The following is a 19,041-nucleotide window of genomic DNA, read 5'->3' on the forward strand; positions in this document are numbered from 1 at the left end:
TTTTTGGATATATGTAATCATTGGGAATAAACATGTATTACTTTGAGTTCCACCTTGGAAATGAACAATTTTTAAAACTTGGTACTTATTAGTTATACAGAACATACATATAGCATAATTTGATCAATTTTATTCTCCAATACTTCCCTTACTCCTCACCCCTGTGTCCCCTTCCTCTACCCAAATGATCTGCCTTTTATTTCTATGATGTTCTTTCTCCCCCGCCCCAGCCCTTGCAGCTTCACATCTAAGAGAAAACAAACATATTTGTCTTTCTAAGTCAGGTTTATTTTGCTTAACATAATGCTTTCCAGTTCCATCCATTTTCCTGAAAATGACATAATTTCAGGGTTTTTTTTAAATGATTGAATAAAACTCCATTATGAAAATATACCATATTTTATTTGTCCATTTGTCTGTCACTGGGCACCTAGGCTGATTCCATAGCTTGGCTGTTGTGATTTGTCTGCAGTCACTAAACTAGGCTAACTTTAATTCTTTTGGGTAAATACCAAGGAGCGATATAGCTGGATCAAATGGTAGTTCTGTTTTTAGTTTTTTGAGGAACTCCATACCAATTTCCATAGTAGTTATACTAACTTATACTTCCACCAACAGTATGGAGTTCCTTTCTCTATATATCCTCACCAGCAGTTGTTGTTATTGTGTTCTTTATGGTTGTCATTCTGATTGAAGTGAGATGGAATCTCAGTGTACTTTGAATTAGTATTGCCCTGATGGATAAAGATGTTGAACATTTTTTCATATAATTGTAAACCACTTATACTTCTTTTTAAAAGTGTCTTTTAGTTTCATTTGTCCATTTGTTGGATGGGTTATTTTTAGGTTTTGGGTTTTGGTTATTTGATTTTTGGTTTTAAGTTTTTGAGTTCTTTATATATTCTACATATTAATTCTCTGTTGAAAGAGTAACTGGCAAAGATTTTCTCCCATTCTGTTGGCTGTATCTTTGTGGAAATGGGAATTTCACAAAACAATCAATATTGTTTCTACTTGAATCAAAACATATTTTTTTATTCTTTTATTTTTATTTATTTTTTTTTAGTTGTCAATGGATCTTTCATTTTATTTGTTTATATGTGGTGCTGAGTATCAAACCCAGGGCCTCCCACATGCCAGGCAAGTGTTCTGCCACTGAGCCACAACTCCAGCTCCCTGTATTTTCCATTTCTTGAAGCTTGTTTTATACATTTGCATGTTAGAGTTCTAGACAAGATTTGAACTGGAGTCACCATCTTTGGTTTCTGCAAGTTCCTTGCTTCAGTAATACAGACAGTGAGGATAGGGCCCAGAAATCTGCATTTTAGCAAACCCTTCAGATGATTTTCTTATGCAGGCTCAAGCTTGAGAATTACTACTCAAAGAAACAGTACTCAACTACTTAAACAGAGTTGTGGGTTTGTTTTGGTATAGTTTATATACGCTCAGTCTACCCTGTTCCTGTAAATGCAGGACAGGTTCAAATTAAGGACTGTTCTAGTAGAGTTAAAGGAAATTACAGAGCAATGGGAATAAAAATAAACTGGTCTTTCATGTTCTTGATATGCCCCTGCCCCCGCATCAATTCCGAGCTTTATGATTGTGGTGTTTGAGTGCCACATATGTTAGTAAATTCCTGTGTTCTTTTAGGCTAGCTGTTAAGTTAATGAACATAGCATAAACAGATTCATTTGCCATAATGACAGTGGAAGTTTAGATCCATGAAAGGAATTATTTCTCCTAAATATTTACACAGTATAATATAGTAGAGCCAGAAATGTGCAGTGATCCCAAAAAAGTAAAAATTCACCTATAGATGAAGGAGTAAATGGAATAGCCAGCTGGACTGAGCAAGCTATTCTCTCTCCTTCTGCTCAGTGTACCTTAAAACCACATTTAGAAAGAGTTGATCTAGTGTAGTGGTCTTATACACAACTTGTCTTTGAGGATTCTTTTCAGCTTTAACTGTGTAGCAAAACGACATTCTCGAAGTGGAGGCTATTTCACAATAGAGCTTGGAGCTGCAACCTGAAGGCTGTTGGTAGGTGTTAGATCAAGTTTGTAGGTAGGGTTTCCTTGACTAGAGGAACAATAATTTATGCTGAAGTTTAAGTTCCCTTGAGAGGAAAGTAGAAGTTGTCAGGGGAAGGGTGAAACAAAGGTAAGAAAGACAAGAATAGGAGAAGTGGAAACCAAGGCATAAAAATTGATAAATGCGTGTCATTTATTAGTGGAATTAAGATTGTTAACAGTACTGTTTAGAAGAGTATCAGACAATGTAGCGCAAACCATTGTTATTTCGAAAACTTTATCCATACATAGGTAAAAAGAACTGGGCTATTTATTTGTTCTCTCTTTGTAGTTGTTCCCCCGCCCCCCCCCCCCCCCCCCCCCCGTTTCTCTTGTAATTGGGGTTTTCTTTATTGTCCTTTTTTTGGGGGTGGATTACTCGACCACTGAGCCACATCCCCAGTCCTGTGTTTTGTATTTTTATTTAGAGACAGGGTCTCCCTGAGTTGCTCAGTGCCTTGCTTTTGCTGAGGCTGGCTTTGAACTCAGAATCCTCCTGCCTCAGCCTCCCAAGCCACTGGGACTATACATGTGTACCACCCCACCTGGCTATTGTTCTTTTTAAAAGTTTTTTGAGTCCTTATTAGAGAAATGTTAGAATATTGTGTCCTTACTGTTGGCCATTCTGATTCTGATTTCCGTTATTGGATAAATAACAAAGGAGTCTAGTAATGCATAGTAAGTTTCATTCTAACAAATCTGTGCAATAGAGATCTGAAGTCCTCATATTTATTAGTGTACCAACTTCCATAGATCCATTTAAATGAAAAACAGCAACAGCAACAATTAAAAAAGAATAGGAGGGTTAGAAGAGTGAAAGAAGCTGACTTTTCCCTTTGTAAGAAGACTTTATGATTTATGATAATATCTGTGTAGAATTATAATTGAACAAGAATAAATACTGTATAGAATTGCAAGTGATTGATTATATAGAATTGCAGTTGAACAAAAATAAATGCAGTAAATCTCTTAGTAAATATAAATTGAATACATAAAAATAGATACTTTTGGAGTTAACTGTAAGAATCAGAAGAATCATACTTTTGAGTATATTGTGGGTAATGGCAGGTAGTTTGTCATATCATATTTTTTAGGTCAATACAAAACAAATTATTGGCCAAATAATATTCCAGTTGTAAAACTAGATCAGCCACAACCCTCAGAATTTCCTGCCCTCTGTGTTTTTGTACCTTGTTATTGGTGAACCTGGAACATTTGTAGTATTGCTACAGACAACAGTTTTCTTCATAGGTAGTGTTCTACTTCTTGAACTTTTATTCCTGTCCCAGAATTAGTGACACCCTTGCCCTTCGCTTGATCTAATGCCACTTGTGCATTCAGCCTCTGGTCCTGTGGCTCCCTTTGTGGTGACACACAGTACTTATAACAAGTTCATGTTGGTCTCGTATATATGTAGGAAAAAAAAGAAAGTTTTTTTTTTTCAAAAGGAAAGGAGAAGATAATGAAGGAAAGGAGAAGGCAGATAAGAGATGCTTAACTGTGGAAGGTAATGGAGAGTGACAATTTTTTCTCCTGCCATTCCTTGTCAGAAATTGCTTCTACCTCAGTAGATGTTCTCTCTCAACTTACAAACTGGGGACAAGCTTTCTGTCTTCTTTGTCCTTCAGTTTGTTGATTTTCTTTCCCCTATGGTGGATTTGAAGATACTATTGAATTCGTCATTTCTGTCATTGAATGGCCCACTGACAGCAGTAAAAGTGATTTAAATGTCATGTTTTGACACATTGTGGCACGCTGTAGCAGCTCAACATCATTGTGAATGTAAACTTGTGATGCTAAATAGGAGAGGTGGATTTTCTGGCAAAATACTATTTTTTTCTCCCCCTCATAACAGCAGGATAGGTAGCTAATGCTTTGAGAAACTCCAGAATCCAAGCTAAAGTTCTATTTAGTCGTTGCTAGTTTGGGTCTTTCTTTTTGGCATTCTTTTGTGACTGGAAAGTATTCTTTTCATCCATTGTGGTGTGGGGCACTGGAGGAAAATAACCAAAGGAATTCTGTTTTGCTGAAAGATTGCTGTGTGGAAAAGATGATAGGGTGTTTATCTGGGATCACATGCAGATCCTCTATTTGGTAGGCTTTTCAAATTCTCCCAGGCTCATTATGGATCCTCCAGGTGATAACTCTGTCATTGCTAAAGTTACTGTCTTTGGAAAATGATCATGTTTTTAAAAATACAATTAAAACTTTTTAAAAATAATTAAAAACTGGTAATCGAAGAATTGCTTCTAACTAGTGTTCCACCAGATGGTGCTAGTGTTACATATCTAAAGATAAACTACTTTGGTGCCATTGAAATACCCAGATTGTGTATTTTCTTTCTCTTTTTCTGCTTTACCTTAGTGTTTTCTTCACATACACTACTTTTCTGGTATATTGTTGCATCACCTCACATCTTTTATATTATGGATAAGGGTCTTATTATGACCATCATGAGGGAGATGGATTCAGGAGGCTAAGGACTAAGTAAAACATAGGGACATATAATATATACTTTCTTATAAAATTTTTCACCATATATTTGTCTCTCATATGGTCTGTGTGTAGAATTTGAAAACTTACTGTTGAGTTTTCTGCTTAGCTAATTTTATTTTATCATATCTTAAAATATCATTGTTTAAGATCTAGAGGTCATTACTAACAAACTGAACTAGATGTTCATCAGTCATTACTAATGATATACTTACCCAGACTGACATTAAAAATAACTTTAAAAAACATTTGGCAACATTTAAAAAATATTTGCCATTGTCCAATGCCAGATTTCTTGATCAGTTAATAACTGTGCTTAAATTTCAAACTTATTACAAATAAACATTACATGGTTATTACAGAAAATAAAAAAGATTGAAATTAAAGTGATAGTTCATTTTTAAGTACCATTTATATTACATAAACTTCTTTCTTTTGTGAATATATTTATTTTTAAACTATCAGAGTTTCTTAACTAGTTTTTTCACTTAGTAATTTATCTTAAATGAAAATATTTTACAGTAGTAATTTTTAATGACAACATAGTTTTCTATTTAATGAACCCTTTATCAACAGGCATTTTGATTTTCAGTTTATTTTGGTCACTGCTGTGCTATGATGAATAGTGCTATTTAATTTGGGAGGTTTTTATTACTTTCACCTAAATTCTTTATAATAGTTCAGAGAGAAATGTACATTTTTGTAACTTTTGCTATGATCATCAGATTAGCATTCAAGAATTCTATTGTTAAACATCTTTACCAGTATTTGATTTTGCTTGTTTCACTATGTTCTCTTCATCAGCAGATTACCTTAGTTTTTGAAGTGATTGGATATTTTGCATTTCAGACTCCTTGAAATGGTAATCATCATTAAATATAGGAATTTAAAAGAGCTTTGATATTTTCTTAGAACTGTGTTCTTTCGGCATTAAATCCTAGGTAATGGTTTGCTTTTGATCTTTTCGCATATCCCTAAAATGCTAACAGCTATCCTTTTATACTTAAGAACAAACTTTAAGATCTATGTTGGATAATATTGTTAGTGCTTTCTATTACTTGTTGAAGACTAACTCATTTAATCTTTCTCAATATGAGTGTTTTTATTCTGAAAAATTGGAAGAACAGATTTTAAATAAATTATTTTAAAACTTCAGTTAGGACTGGCATGTAGCTTAGTGGTAGAATGCTTACCTGGCACACATCATGGATTTGATCCAATACCTCAAACAAGACAAGACAAGGCAAAATAGAAAGCATTGGGTTTAGTTTAGTAGCTATTAATTGCATTTTTTTTTTGGTAGGCAGGGAAAAAAGGAAAGGTGCTACATATTGATGGGGCTTGAGGAATTATAATATACTTTTATGAAGCATAAAAAACATCAATTTGTATTAGTTAGGAAACATGCTGGCAATTTTTTTTAGATCTTATTAACTACATTTTCATTTAAGAAAATTACCTTTGAATTAAATTTTCTTGATAACAAAAGAAAGCATATAATTTATTTTAAAGTCAGAAGAAATAACAAAGCTATTTTGATATTTGGGAAACAGAAAGGAGATTCATACAGAGACTGTGTGTAACCTTATGAATGAATATGAAAACTGTTAGCCCAGTAGCTTGAACAGCCAAACAAGCTAGTTTTCTTTTCTTGTGAAAAGAATCCCACCCTCCCATCTCAACTTGGTTAAAAACAAAAAACCAGAAAAGATTCTCTTACTACTTGAACGAATTGTCCTCATAAGAGAAGTACTCACAAACCTGGTTTTAAAAGCTCTATCAATATAGTCTGTCATGGTAGAAGAAACTTAAGAAATGTGGAGGTATCAATTCTGAAATTTATACATATCTTTGAAAAAACAAATGATTTTTGGTTAATGATCAGTTTTATATGTTACATAGAATTTTATTAAGATAACCAAATGTAGCATGTTCAAAATAGGATTTTTGGAAAAAATATTTTGAAAGAATTTAAAAGGGAATTTTTCCATATTGTAGATGTTTTACTTGCTTTTTAGTATATAAAGGTGCTTTATTTACTTAGAACAGAAAGATCCAAAGAGACCCTAAAATAGTACTTAACCAGATAAAATGTTTAAAAGATTATCAATTTAATTCTAAAGAATTATCATATTAACATATAGTTCTGATAAAATATAACTCCAGTTTTAGCTTTTGAAACATGTTTTCATATATTTATAACTCTAGATACCACCATATGTATCTTTTTAGGTGTTTGTCTAAACTGGAGCAATTTGAAGGGCTTTCAGAGTATTATTCTTGAAACATTAGTTCAGTTATAACTTTGTCAGCTAAAGTGCCCTAAAATAATAAATTCTGCTTAGTCTTATATAAAATAATCAAATTGCTAAGATTTAGAGCCTAACTTATTTATATTGGACAGAAATTTCTTTTTTGGAATTGAAATACTTATTAAATCATTAGATATGTGAATTTTACATAAAGTTCATTTTTACTTTTCTTACTATGTTAGACGTGGTTGGAATAATTTCCCAATAGTTTATTGGAAAACTGCCCATTAAACAGAAGTTACCTTATAAATCTAGTATGCTTTCTGCAGAATGAAAAGGTGAGAGGGGTGCACTATAGCTTTTGTTCTTAGCAATTTCTGGAAAAAATCATCACCACTCTCAGTTTGATTTGTTTCATTTAATTCTTGCCGCATATACTTCTTGGGTCCTTATATATTTTATATTGAAGTAATCAGTGTTGAGGCTTTTCTGTTCATTTAGATTATTTAAGCTTTCTGATCTGTGCTTAGTACTGAGCTGTTTATTGGTCCCATATTATTCAATAACTAAAGCATATGAAATTTACTACATTTTGTATTGATTTAATATTAATGTTAATCTAAAATCTTTGGGTGCAATGTGTCACATCTGTTTTGTATTCCTCTGTTTGAAAGATGTGGCAGTGTGGTATTTGAAGGAATATTTATTATCTGAGTGTTTTTCTTTGCAACAGTTTCCCTCAGTCCATTGAGAATTATAACTTCAGGAGACAGTGAATCACCAGCAAATTCTCAGGTACCCAACTGCTAAAAGTACAGTTAGTTAGAATTTTAATTTACTTTTTAAGTACCCTTTGCTTACATAGTTGTAACTTTGGGGGTTTCAAAAACATTCTTTTCTCTAAACAATAGGTTGAGCTTCATGGATACTCTAATTTTTTTTAGAAAAGACTTAATCAGACTGAGCGTTGATTTGTGTTTGAAATGGTTACTGACTATTCTTATCCCATGGTGGTGCTTTATAACCTTTTGGGGGGTCTTGAATTTCTGTTAAGTATAATCAGTGAAAGGTATAAGCCCTCTTCCTGGGGTGAGTGGGAGAATGCCTAAGCACAAACATTTTACCAAGTTTTAATTAATCCCACTTCACTCTGTCCAGCACTCCAAGGGCTCTAGATTTAGAAGTACTGCTTCATTGGAACTGAAAAATCACTTCTAGTTTCCTAGTTTTACCATCATTATTAGGTCACATAGTTTTCTTCACTTTAAGCTTTATTTAAGATTACATTTTCTTCTTGATCATTATATAGAAGATACATAATTTAAATATTATTTTGGTGAAAAAGCATAATTTCCTTTAATTTTAAAGTTGTCTCTGAAGTTATGGGACATGCTTGGCCTTGTATGTGCTTCAGGATCTATCTTAGATACTTTAAAAAAAAAAACCTCGTTTTATCTTTGGGTCAGAGATGAAGACAGTGGAAGAGAGATGAGTTCTTATGGCTGTGTTGTTGAAGACAGTAGCTCTTTAGAAAAGATTTTGCATTTGTTGATTTGCACAGAAATATGGGTTCTCATTTTAACCCATTTTGTCCCATTGTCTCAGATGTGGAACACCTCTAAAAACGTAAGTCGAACAAAAAATGTACTATCTAGGTAACTTTGATATAGTATTTGAGTATTTATTATGTTTACACAGTTGAAAACCTGGGACTTAATGGGTTAATGAAAGACTGTGAAACTATTTAGGAATTACTTGATTGTTCTGGTTAAAAGAGATCAAGGTTAGGGTCCAAACCCAGCTCAGTTACTTATCAGTTGTATGACCTTGGGTATACTGCTCCTTTTAAAATAGACCTACTTCATTAAATGAAGTAATTTCTGTAAAGTAGTTGGTTTTATACTTTGTATGAAATATGCACTCAGTTATCTCTTACTGTATGGTGTTAATGGGAGGCAGGATGAGCAGCTATGCTTTTCAATTGCAGTGTTCATTTTTCCTATCACAAAATTTAGGATGGTAGATCTTAGTTGCAAAAAGATAACTTTTCATGTTCTCTAGAATAATCTTCTCAAGTCTGAGTGGCTTATAGTTGTCAAAATTCAATCAAAAATTCTCCCACAGACAAAGGGTAGCAAACCAACTTTTCCCTATTTTATTTCTCAGTGTTCAGTTATTACATTGGAAAAATATGTTAAAAAGTTATCTATTAAACTTGTCTCATGCAAACGAAGTAAATATTGAGAAGCAGAGAAAGGAAGAGGTTGCTAAGAGTGGATTAGAAATTGAGCACTGACACATTTCTGCTTTTGAATCTTGACACCTAGATGATCCTGTGTTATAAAATCATAGGTAACACTTTTTTGTGCATTATGTCATATGAACTGTATAAAAGCCAACCACCACACAAATGTCAGCTTTGGGAGGGTTCCTGTTGTGGTTTGTAGAGCTTTTGGAGCCACAGAAGAAAGGAAGTGGATGATTTGTGTGATACTTTGATTAAATAAATTGTGAAATGAAATAGTGAAAGGCTCAGATCCAATGAAAGGATTATTTCAGACCCTCTTGAAAGGAAGGGTCTTCTGCTCTTTGCTTTTCATTTTCTGGTTGTTATAAATAAATAACCAGATAATAACAATAGCAATATGTATGGTGATTTTTCTGGGGTATATCCTTATATGCACCAATCTACACATGTGAATATATGCTTTCTAAAATACTTTAGAATTATTGATTCAAAATGTGCATAAATGTCAGCCAGTGATGGATTCTAAACACAGGAGAAGCTAAGTATACTCTGAACATTTTGAAATTAGCATTAGGGCAAAGTAATTCATTGTGTTCACCCTATAAACTTACTCTTGTTACCAGTGACAGAAAATATGGAATAAATTTATCCTGGATATAACCCCATGTGTTTCTTTGTGGAAGAAATAAACATTGCTTGATCACTTTGTATTGATGAAATACTAGAATGCTTGGTATCATTGAGATATGAAGAGAGAGCGCTTTGCCCTGGTGTTTGTGTATGTGTGTGTATTTTATGATACAGTGTGATATATACATTGATAAATACATATATGTGTGGTGTATTTGTTGTGTATGTGTGTGTGTTATATATCTCCTGAGTTTTATGTATTTATTTTCTTTGGCTAGATAGAAAGTTTGGGGGAAAAAAAAATTTTTTTTTTTTTTTTTCCAGTATCGTTAGTGAAGGCAGGAGCATCAATCTCAGTGTTAGCCCTGAAGCTAACAAAGAGATGCCAGGACTGGATCCTAATCTAAGAAGTGCAGGTAAGAAACTATGGTCCATCACAAAACATGACATTTGATATTTGGGACTTACATGTGTGGCAAGCTGATATTTTATCTTATTTTTAATTTTTTTGTTATAAATTTAATCCCAAGAAAATGTAAAAGATATACCACATGTGCCTAAGAATTGTCATAGTAGAAGGAAAGTGGTTGATTGTATTAATAATGGGAATTATAGGAAAGAAGAAGAACTATTGGTCCCATTTTAAAGAACACTACATAGTACTCTAGAGAATAGTGAAAAATTAACCTAAAAAGTATTTAGAAAATTAAATGCCAGAGAGTTTATAATGAAAATAACAAAATAACTTTTAATTATTATTACAAAATATAATTATAGACTTTTTGGCAATAGTAATATATTACAAAAAATATTGTGCAAATGCATGAATATACAGTCTTTCAGTTATTGCTAAATATTTGTCAGATGCTTCATCTCTGTTGGCTTACTAATAGAGGTTGTAATTTGATAGTGTATTGCCTTTAAAAAGCCTACTTTTATTGTAGTTGTATTTGATTGCTTTAATTTCCATGATGCAGAATCTTTATTTGAGGAAATTAAAATACTTTGACACATCAGGTGGAAGCAGTTGGTGTCAAGCAAATATTAGATCTGGTCAGGAGCATTTTTCTATGTAATGGAAGAATATTAGATCACTTTGTTACTAATAAGCCTTTCATTTAATTTTTTTCTTTAAATATCTCTTCAGTTTTCATTGGCTGTTCTTGAAATCTACAACTGGAGATATATTTTGAACAGTTTTCCATTAATCTAAAGCTAAAATCTTGTTGTTGTTTGTTAACATTTAAAAGGCCTTGTAGTTTCCCTTCTGTTGTTTCTTCCATGATACAATTCCCTGTCAAAAATTACATCTTGCACTTTTGGGCTTGCCCTGTAATAACAATAGCAATAATGTAGGAGTAGAAATAGTAATCATATCATAAAGAGTAATCACTAATTCCAGTCTTTCTTAAGCACTTACTTGTACAAGACATTGTGAGAAATACATTACCAGGATTATTTTATTTTATCCTCACAATTGTCCTAGGAGACATTATTATTATTCCTACTTTACAGATGAGGAAACTAAGGCTTAAAATGGCCACAGAGGCAGTAAGCATGTATTTAATATTTGTGTGTCTAATGTCTCTAAGAGAATGATACTTTTTTTAAAAAAAATAAATACTAAAGTCCAGAACTTCCCAACTTGGCACTGAAAGGGTATCTTCCAACGGGGTGTTGGAAAAATGATTTGGACCCGTTTTTCTTGGAGGCAGCAGTCCTCAGCCTTCCACTGCTCAAGGGACTGCTGTTTCTTCCTAACCCCTGATCCAGGTGGTTGCACAACTGTCAAAAAATTATAGGTGGGACCAGATTACAACATTCCAGTAAGACTCTATGAAAGAAGATGATAGTAAAAAAGGGAATAACTATCTGGCTTGAATTAGTTTGTGATTCTCATGCCTTCCTTGAAAATCACAAGACATATCTCAGCTGCTGTGTGTGGCAATGATGATATTTAATCCATATAATGCAAAACATTTACCTAGACACTCTGAGTTTTTTAAAGACTAGATCCGAAGGCAAATATTCCAACAAGCTTCCAGTCTCCATTCTTGGCTTTCTAGGGCCCACTTCCTCCTTTTCTTTAGTTGTTGTTTTTTTTTCTTTTTTTTTTTTTTTGTAGTGTAGGATCTGATGCATGGTAGGCAGTGCTCTACCTCTGAGCTACATTCCCAACCCCCACTTCCTTTGAGTCCTGTTTCTGATTGGGAGTCTTCCCACTTTTGTAGTACCTTCTGCCAGAGATGACTTTGTACTTTGAAACCTGAGCTACCTACAGGTATGGGTTTTTCCTTTAAACCTTGATATGGTTTGGGTGTTGTTGTCCCCTGAAGATTCATGTGCCAGAAACTCAATCCCCAGTGTAGTGATGTTGACATGTAGTGGAATCTTTTTTTTTTTGGTCACTATTCTTTTTCTACCTTTGCAGAAGACTGGAGATTTGTTCTCTGGGGTGGTAAACAGAAGGTCTCTGCATGGTGGACACAGCTTAAACATAGAGTGGGGAGGCCTGCTGGGAAACAAGAGACGAAGCAGATATTTACATGCTGTTGAAGAGTGATTAGAGAGGATCAAACCTTTTCATGAAGGATCCAAGATGGCAGACTAGAGGGTGACTGCATCTCCATGCGCTCCAGAAACCCAGGATTCAAGAAGGGGAGGCATTGAGAGACTCGGACTAAAATAGAGCCTCGGGGTGAGTCTCCCCCACCCCGTGAAGCGCTGCCAGGGGCGGCAGGCCCAATTCGGGGTGCTTATTAGAGTAGGGCAAGAGCAGCTAGAGTCCTCCCCAGGTGGCCCTGCGCACTCCGGAGGCGGGCTCCTCCCACAGGGCCAGATTCTCCAGCATCTTGGAGCGGCCCCCCAGTGAGAGCCTTTCTGCACAGACCCAGCTTCAAGGTCCCTGAACCAGGGCGGCGAGTTCCTGCCCGCAGGTTGCTTCAGGGACCAGGACAGGGCAGCCAGGGACTTCCCCAAGCAGCCCGCAGCCCGGCCCCCTTCGGCGGGAAGCGCCTTTCCAGGCTAGCTTCTCGGAGCAGACCCCCCAGTGACAGCCTTTCCACACAGAGCCAGCTCCAAGTCCTGGAACCAGTAGCAGGCTAGGGGCAGCTTTCCTTGGAAGCACTGCATTATCAAGTTACTCCAAGACTTCAGGCTACTGAAGGCAGAAAGGTGATACACTGGAAATCTACAGGGACACTATAAGCCAATAGAAGAATTCTGCAATATCACAAAGTCCCACTGACATCTGACCATCTGACCAATAGGAGAAAACAAGGGAAGAAAATATCCCAAACAAACTAGACACTATATCAATAAAACCCAATGACAGCACAGCAGAAGAAATGTCAGAAAGGGAGTTCAGAATGTACATAATTAAAACAATCAGGGAAGCAAACGAGGAGATGAAAGAGCAAATGCAGGCATTAAATGATCGCACCAATGAACAGTTACAGGAGCAAATACGAGAAGCAAGAGATCATTTCAATAAAGAGTTAGAGATATTGAAAAAAAAAAAAAACAGAAATCCTTGAAATGAAGGAAACAATAAACCAAGTTAAAAACTCCATAGAAAGCATAACCAATAGGATAGAACACCTGGAAGACAACCTCAGATATTGAAGACAAAATATTTAATCTTGAAAACAAAGTTGAACAAACAGAAAAGATGGTAAGAAATCATGAACAGAATCTACAAGAATTATGGATATCATGAAAAGGCCAAATTTAAGAATTATTGGGATTGAGGAAGGCTTAGAGAAACAAACCAAAGGAATGAACAACCTATTCAATGAAATAATACCAGAAAATTTCCCAAATCTGAAGAATGAAATGGAAAACCAAGTACAAGAGGCTTATAGGACTCCAAATATACAAAATTACAACAGACCCACACCAAGGCACATTATTATGAAAATACCTAACATACACAATAAGACAGAATTTTAAAGGCCACGAGAGAAAAGAATCAAATTACATTCAGGGGGAAACCAATAAGTATATCAGCAGATTTTCAATCCAGACCCTAAAAGCTAGAAGGGCGTGGAACAACATTTACCAAGCCCTGAAAGAAAATGGATGCCAACCAAGAATCTTATACCCAGCAAAACTTACTTTCAGATTTGACGATGAAATAAGATCCTTCCATGATAAACAAAAGCTAAAGGAATTTACAAAAAGAAAGCAGCATTGCAGAACATTCTCAGCAAAATATTCCATGAGGAAGAGATGAAAAACAACGATGCAAATCAGCAACGGGAGGAACTAGCCTAAAGGAATAGCCAATAAAGGGGAAACCAAATCCTGTCAAAAAACAAAAATGAGTCAAATGACTGGGAATACAAATCATATCACAATAATAACCCTGAATGTTAATGGCCTGAACTCATCAATCAAAAGACATAGACTGGCAGAATGGATTAAAAAGAAAAGTCCAACAGTTTGCTGCCTGCAAGAGACTCATCTCATAGAAAGAGACAACCCATAGACTAAAGGTGAAAGGATGGGAAAAAACCTACCATGCACACGGACACAGCAAAAAAAGCTGGAGTATCCATCCTCATTTCAGATAATGTGGACTTCAAGCCAAACTAGTCAGAAGGGATTAAGAAGGACATTACATACTGCATAAGGGAAGCATAAATCAGCAAGACATAACAATCATAAATATCTATGCCCGAACATTGGCTCATCCATGTATGTCAAACAAATCCTTCTCAATTCCAGAAATCAAATAGACCACAACACAATGATACTAGGCGATTTTAACACATCTCTCTCACCGCTGGATAGATCGTCCAAACAAAAATTGAATAAAGAAACCATAGATCTCAATAACACAATCAACAATTTAGACTTAACTGACTTATATAGAATATACCATCCAACAAAGAATAAATACACTTTCTTCTCAGCAGCACGGGGATCCTTCTCTAAAATAGACCATATCTTATGCCACAAAGCTACTGTTAGCAAATACAAGAAGATAGAGATACTACCTTGTACTCTATCATATCATAATGGATTGAAATTAGAAATAAATGACAGAATAAAAAACAGAAACTTCTCCAATACCTGGAGATTAAATAATACAATATTATATGATGAATGGATAACAGAAGACATCAGGAGGGAAATTAAAAAATTCTTAGAAGTAAACGAGAACAAAGACACATCATATCAAAATCTCTGGGACACTATGAAAGCAGTACTTAGAGGAAGATTTATTTCATGGGGTGTGCATTCAACAAAAGAAGTAGAAATCAACAAATTAACGACTCTAACACTACAGCTCAAAGCCCTAGAAAAAGAAGAGCAGACCAACACCAAAAGTAGTAGAAGACGGGAAATAGTTTAAAATCAGAGCCGAAATCAACAAAATTGAAACAAAAGAAACAATCGGAAAAATTAACAAAATAAATAGTTGGTTCTTTGAAAAAAATAAACAAAATTGATAGACCCTTAGCCACACTAACAAAGAGAAAGAGGGAGAAAACTCAAATTACTAAAATTCGAATGAACAAGGAAATATCACAACAGACACGAGTGAAATACAAAACATAAGTAGAAGCTATCTTGAAAATCTATACTCCAACAAAACAGAAAACCTCGAAGACATCAAACAAGTTTCTAGAGACATATGAATTACCTAAACTGAACGAGGAGGACATACGCAACTTAAATCAATCAATTTCAAGCAATGAAATAGAAGAGGTCATCAAAAGCCTACCAACAAAGAAAGTCCCGGGACCAGATGGGTTCTCACCCGAGTTCTACAAAACCTTTAACGAAGAGGCTCATTCCAATACTTCTCAAAGTATTCCATAAAATAGAAGAGGAGGGAACCCTCCCAAACTCATTCTATGAAGCCAATATCACACTGATACCTAAACCAGACAGAGACACATCAAGGAAAGAAAATTTCAGACCAATATCCTTAATGAACATCGATGCAAAAATTCTCAACAAAATTTTAGCAAATCGCATACAAAAATATATTAAAAAGATAGTGTACCACGATCAAGTGGTTTTTATCCCAGGAATGTAAGGTTGGTTCAACATCCGGGAAATCAATAAATGTCATTCACCATATCAACAGACTAAAAGTTAAGAATCACATGATTATTTCAACAGATGCAGAAAAAAGCATTGTGATAAAATACAGCATCCCTTCATGCTCAAAACACTAGCGAAATTGGGGTAGTGGGAACATTCCTTAACATTGTAAAGGCCATCTATGCTAAGCCATGGTCAATATCATTCTAAATGGTGAAAAACTGAAAGCATTCCCCTAAAAACTGGAACAAGGCAGGGATGCCCCTCTTTCACCACTTCTATTCAATATCATTCTTGAAACTCTAGGCAGAGCAATTAGACAAACCAAAGAAATTAAAGGGATACGAATTGGAAAAGAGGACTCCAACTATCCCTGTTCGCTGATGACATGATTATATATTTAGAGGATCTTGGCAATTCCACCAGAAAACTCTTAGAACTCATAAGTGAATTCAGTAAAGTAGCAGGTTACAAGATCAATGCCCATAAATCCAATGCATTTTTATACATAAGTGATGAATCTTCAGAAAGAGAAATTAGGAAAAGTACCCCATTCACAATAGCATCGAAAAAAATAAAATACTGGGAATCAATTTCACAAAGAGGTGAAAGACCTCTACAATGAGAACTACAGAACACTAAAGAAAGAAATTAAAGAAAACCTTAGAAGATGGAAAGATCTCCCATCTTCTTGGGTAGGCAGAATTAATATTGTCAAAATGGCCATACTACCAAAAGTGTTATACAGATTCAGTACAATTCCAATTAAAATCCCAAGGATGTACTTTACAGAAATAGAGCAAGCAATTATGAAATTCATGTGGAAGAATGAGAAACCCAGAATAGCTAAAGCAATCCTCAGTAGAAAGAGCGAAGCAGGGGGTATCGCAATACCAGATCTTCAACTGTATTACAAAGCAATAGTAACAAAAACGGCATGGTATTGGTACCAAAATAGACAGGTAGATGAATGGTAGAGAACAGAGGACATGGACACAAACCCAAATAATACAATTTTCTCATACTAGACAAAGGTGCCAAAAATATGCAATGGAGAAAAGATAGCCTCTTCAACAAATGGTGCTGGGAAAACTGGAAATCCATATGCAACAGAATTGAAACTAAACCCCTATGTCTCACCCTGCACAAAATTCAACTCAAAATGGATCAGGACCTTGGAATCAGAGCAGAGACCCTGCATCTTATAGAAGAAAAAGTAGGTCCAAACCTTCAACTTGTTGACTTAGGATCAGACTTCCTTAACAGGACTCCCATAGCACAAGAAATAAAAGCAAGAATCAACCACTGGGATAGATTCAAACTAAAAAGTTTTCTCTCAGCAAAGGAAACTATCAGTAATGTGAAGAGAGAGCCTACAGAGTGGGAGAATATCTTTGCCACTCATACTTCAGATAGAGCGCTAATTTCCAGAATGTATAAAGAGCTCAAAAAACTCTACACCAAGAATACAAATAATCCAATCAACAAATGGGTAAGGAAATGAACAGACATTTCACAGAAGAAGATGTACATGCAATCAACAGATATATGAAAAAATGTTCAACATCTCTAGTAATAAGAGAAATGCAAATCAAAACTACCCTAAGATTTCATCTCACCCCAATTAGAATGGCGATTATCAAGAACACAAGCAACAATAGGTGTTGGCGAGGATGTGGGGAAAAAGGTACATTGCTGGTGGGGTTGCAAATTAGTGCAGCCACTCTGGAAAGCAGTATGGAGATTCCTCAGAAAGCTTGGAATGGAACCACCATTTGACCCAGCTATCCCACTCCTTGGCCTGTACCCAAAGGACTTAAAATCAACATACTACAGAGATACAGCCACATCAATGTTCATAGCTGCTCAATTCACTATAGCCAGATCGTGGAACCAACGTAGATGCCCTTCAGTTGATGAATGGATAATGAAACTGTGGCATATATATACAATGGAATATTACTCCGCCCTGAAGAATGATAAAATTATGGCATTTGCAGGCAAATGGATGAAATTGGAGGATATCATGCTAAGTGAGATAAGCCAATCTCAAAAAACTGAAGGACGAATGATCTCGCTGATAAGCGGATGAGGACATATAAGGGGAGGTATGAGGGGTTAGCATTAGGGTTAGGGTTAGGTTTAGGGCTAGGGATAAGGAGGGTGGTAAGACTGGAGGAAGGAAGGACTGTATAGAGGGAAAAGAGGGGTGGGAGTAATGGGGGGAAGGGAAAAAAATAACAGAATGAATCAAACAACATTGCCCTATGTAAATTTATGATTTTTAATTAAAATAAATAAAAAAAAGAATATAAGCATTTAAAAAAAAAAAGAAAAAAAAGCTTTCATGAAGATTGATAATTTTGGCCAAAACAAAGCTAACACCTAAGAAACCTAGATCAGAGGTTCTTTAGAGTAATAGACCAGAGCACCCTATAGTACAGCCCACAGTTCAGTCTTACCTTTGAAGAAGTGCTTTCAGTCAGCTTGTTTGTACCCTGCCCCTGGTGGGACAGTTAGGGGTCACCTAACATATAAGGAAAATTTCCTTAAGACATGTCAAAATACACTAGGGGAAAAAGCAACAGCGGAAATTGAATTGATGTTGGCGAAGAAAAATAAGGAAATGTTTAACATTCTCAAAGAAATAGAAATATTCCATTCATTTAGAGATATATTACATAAAGTAAAATTCATCCTGTAAAAAGAAAGACTTCATTTTTTAAATTCTTCCTTAAAATTGATTCCATAGAAGGATGAATTCACCATCTATAAACTTTGAACAACTTTTGTAACCTCTACCAACTCTATCACAATCAAGATGTAGAGTATTTTAATCAGATTAACATATGTATTAGTTTCTTATTCAACAGTATAGTTATTAGAGGGTCAAGATGATATGTTTACATCAAAACTATTAACATTGTTTTTAATAAAGTAGGTTTTTCTAATGGTATTGGAGATTGAACCCAGGAATACTCTACCACTGAGCTACATCCCTAGTCCTTTTTTCATTTTTTTATTTGAAATCAGGTTGTCACTAAATCACCTAGGCTAACCCTGAACTTGTGATTCTCCTGCCTCAGGCCTCCCAGGTTGCTGGGATTACAGGCTTGGGTCACTGTGCCCAGCCTTAATAAACTTTATAATGAAAAGAATTTTAATTTGGTATTGTTGAATGAACAAAAAAAAAAAATCTACATTGAGAAATTTTATGGATTTCCTCTGTTCCTTCCTGACAAGGGGAAAGATAAAGTGAAATGAATATTGAATCTTAGAAAGAAATATTTC

General features: G+C 35.0%; 1 protein-coding gene across 1 annotated transcript in view; it reads left to right on the plus strand.

Annotated features, from left to right (window-relative positions):
* Positions 1-19,041, plus strand: part of SRBD1 (S1 RNA binding domain 1) — a 312,646-nt gene that overhangs the window by 181,006 nt on the left and 112,599 nt on the right. The window contains 1 exon segment of the mRNA XM_079111646.1: positions 10,018-10,109. Within this exon segment, the coding sequence (XP_078967772.1) occupies positions 10,018-10,109 (92 nt within the window).

Source organism: Sciurus vulgaris (genome assembly GCF_902686455.1).
Source record: "Sciurus vulgaris genome assembly, chromosome: 14".
NCBI lineage: Eukaryota > Metazoa > Chordata > Mammalia > Rodentia > Sciuridae > Sciurus > Sciurus vulgaris.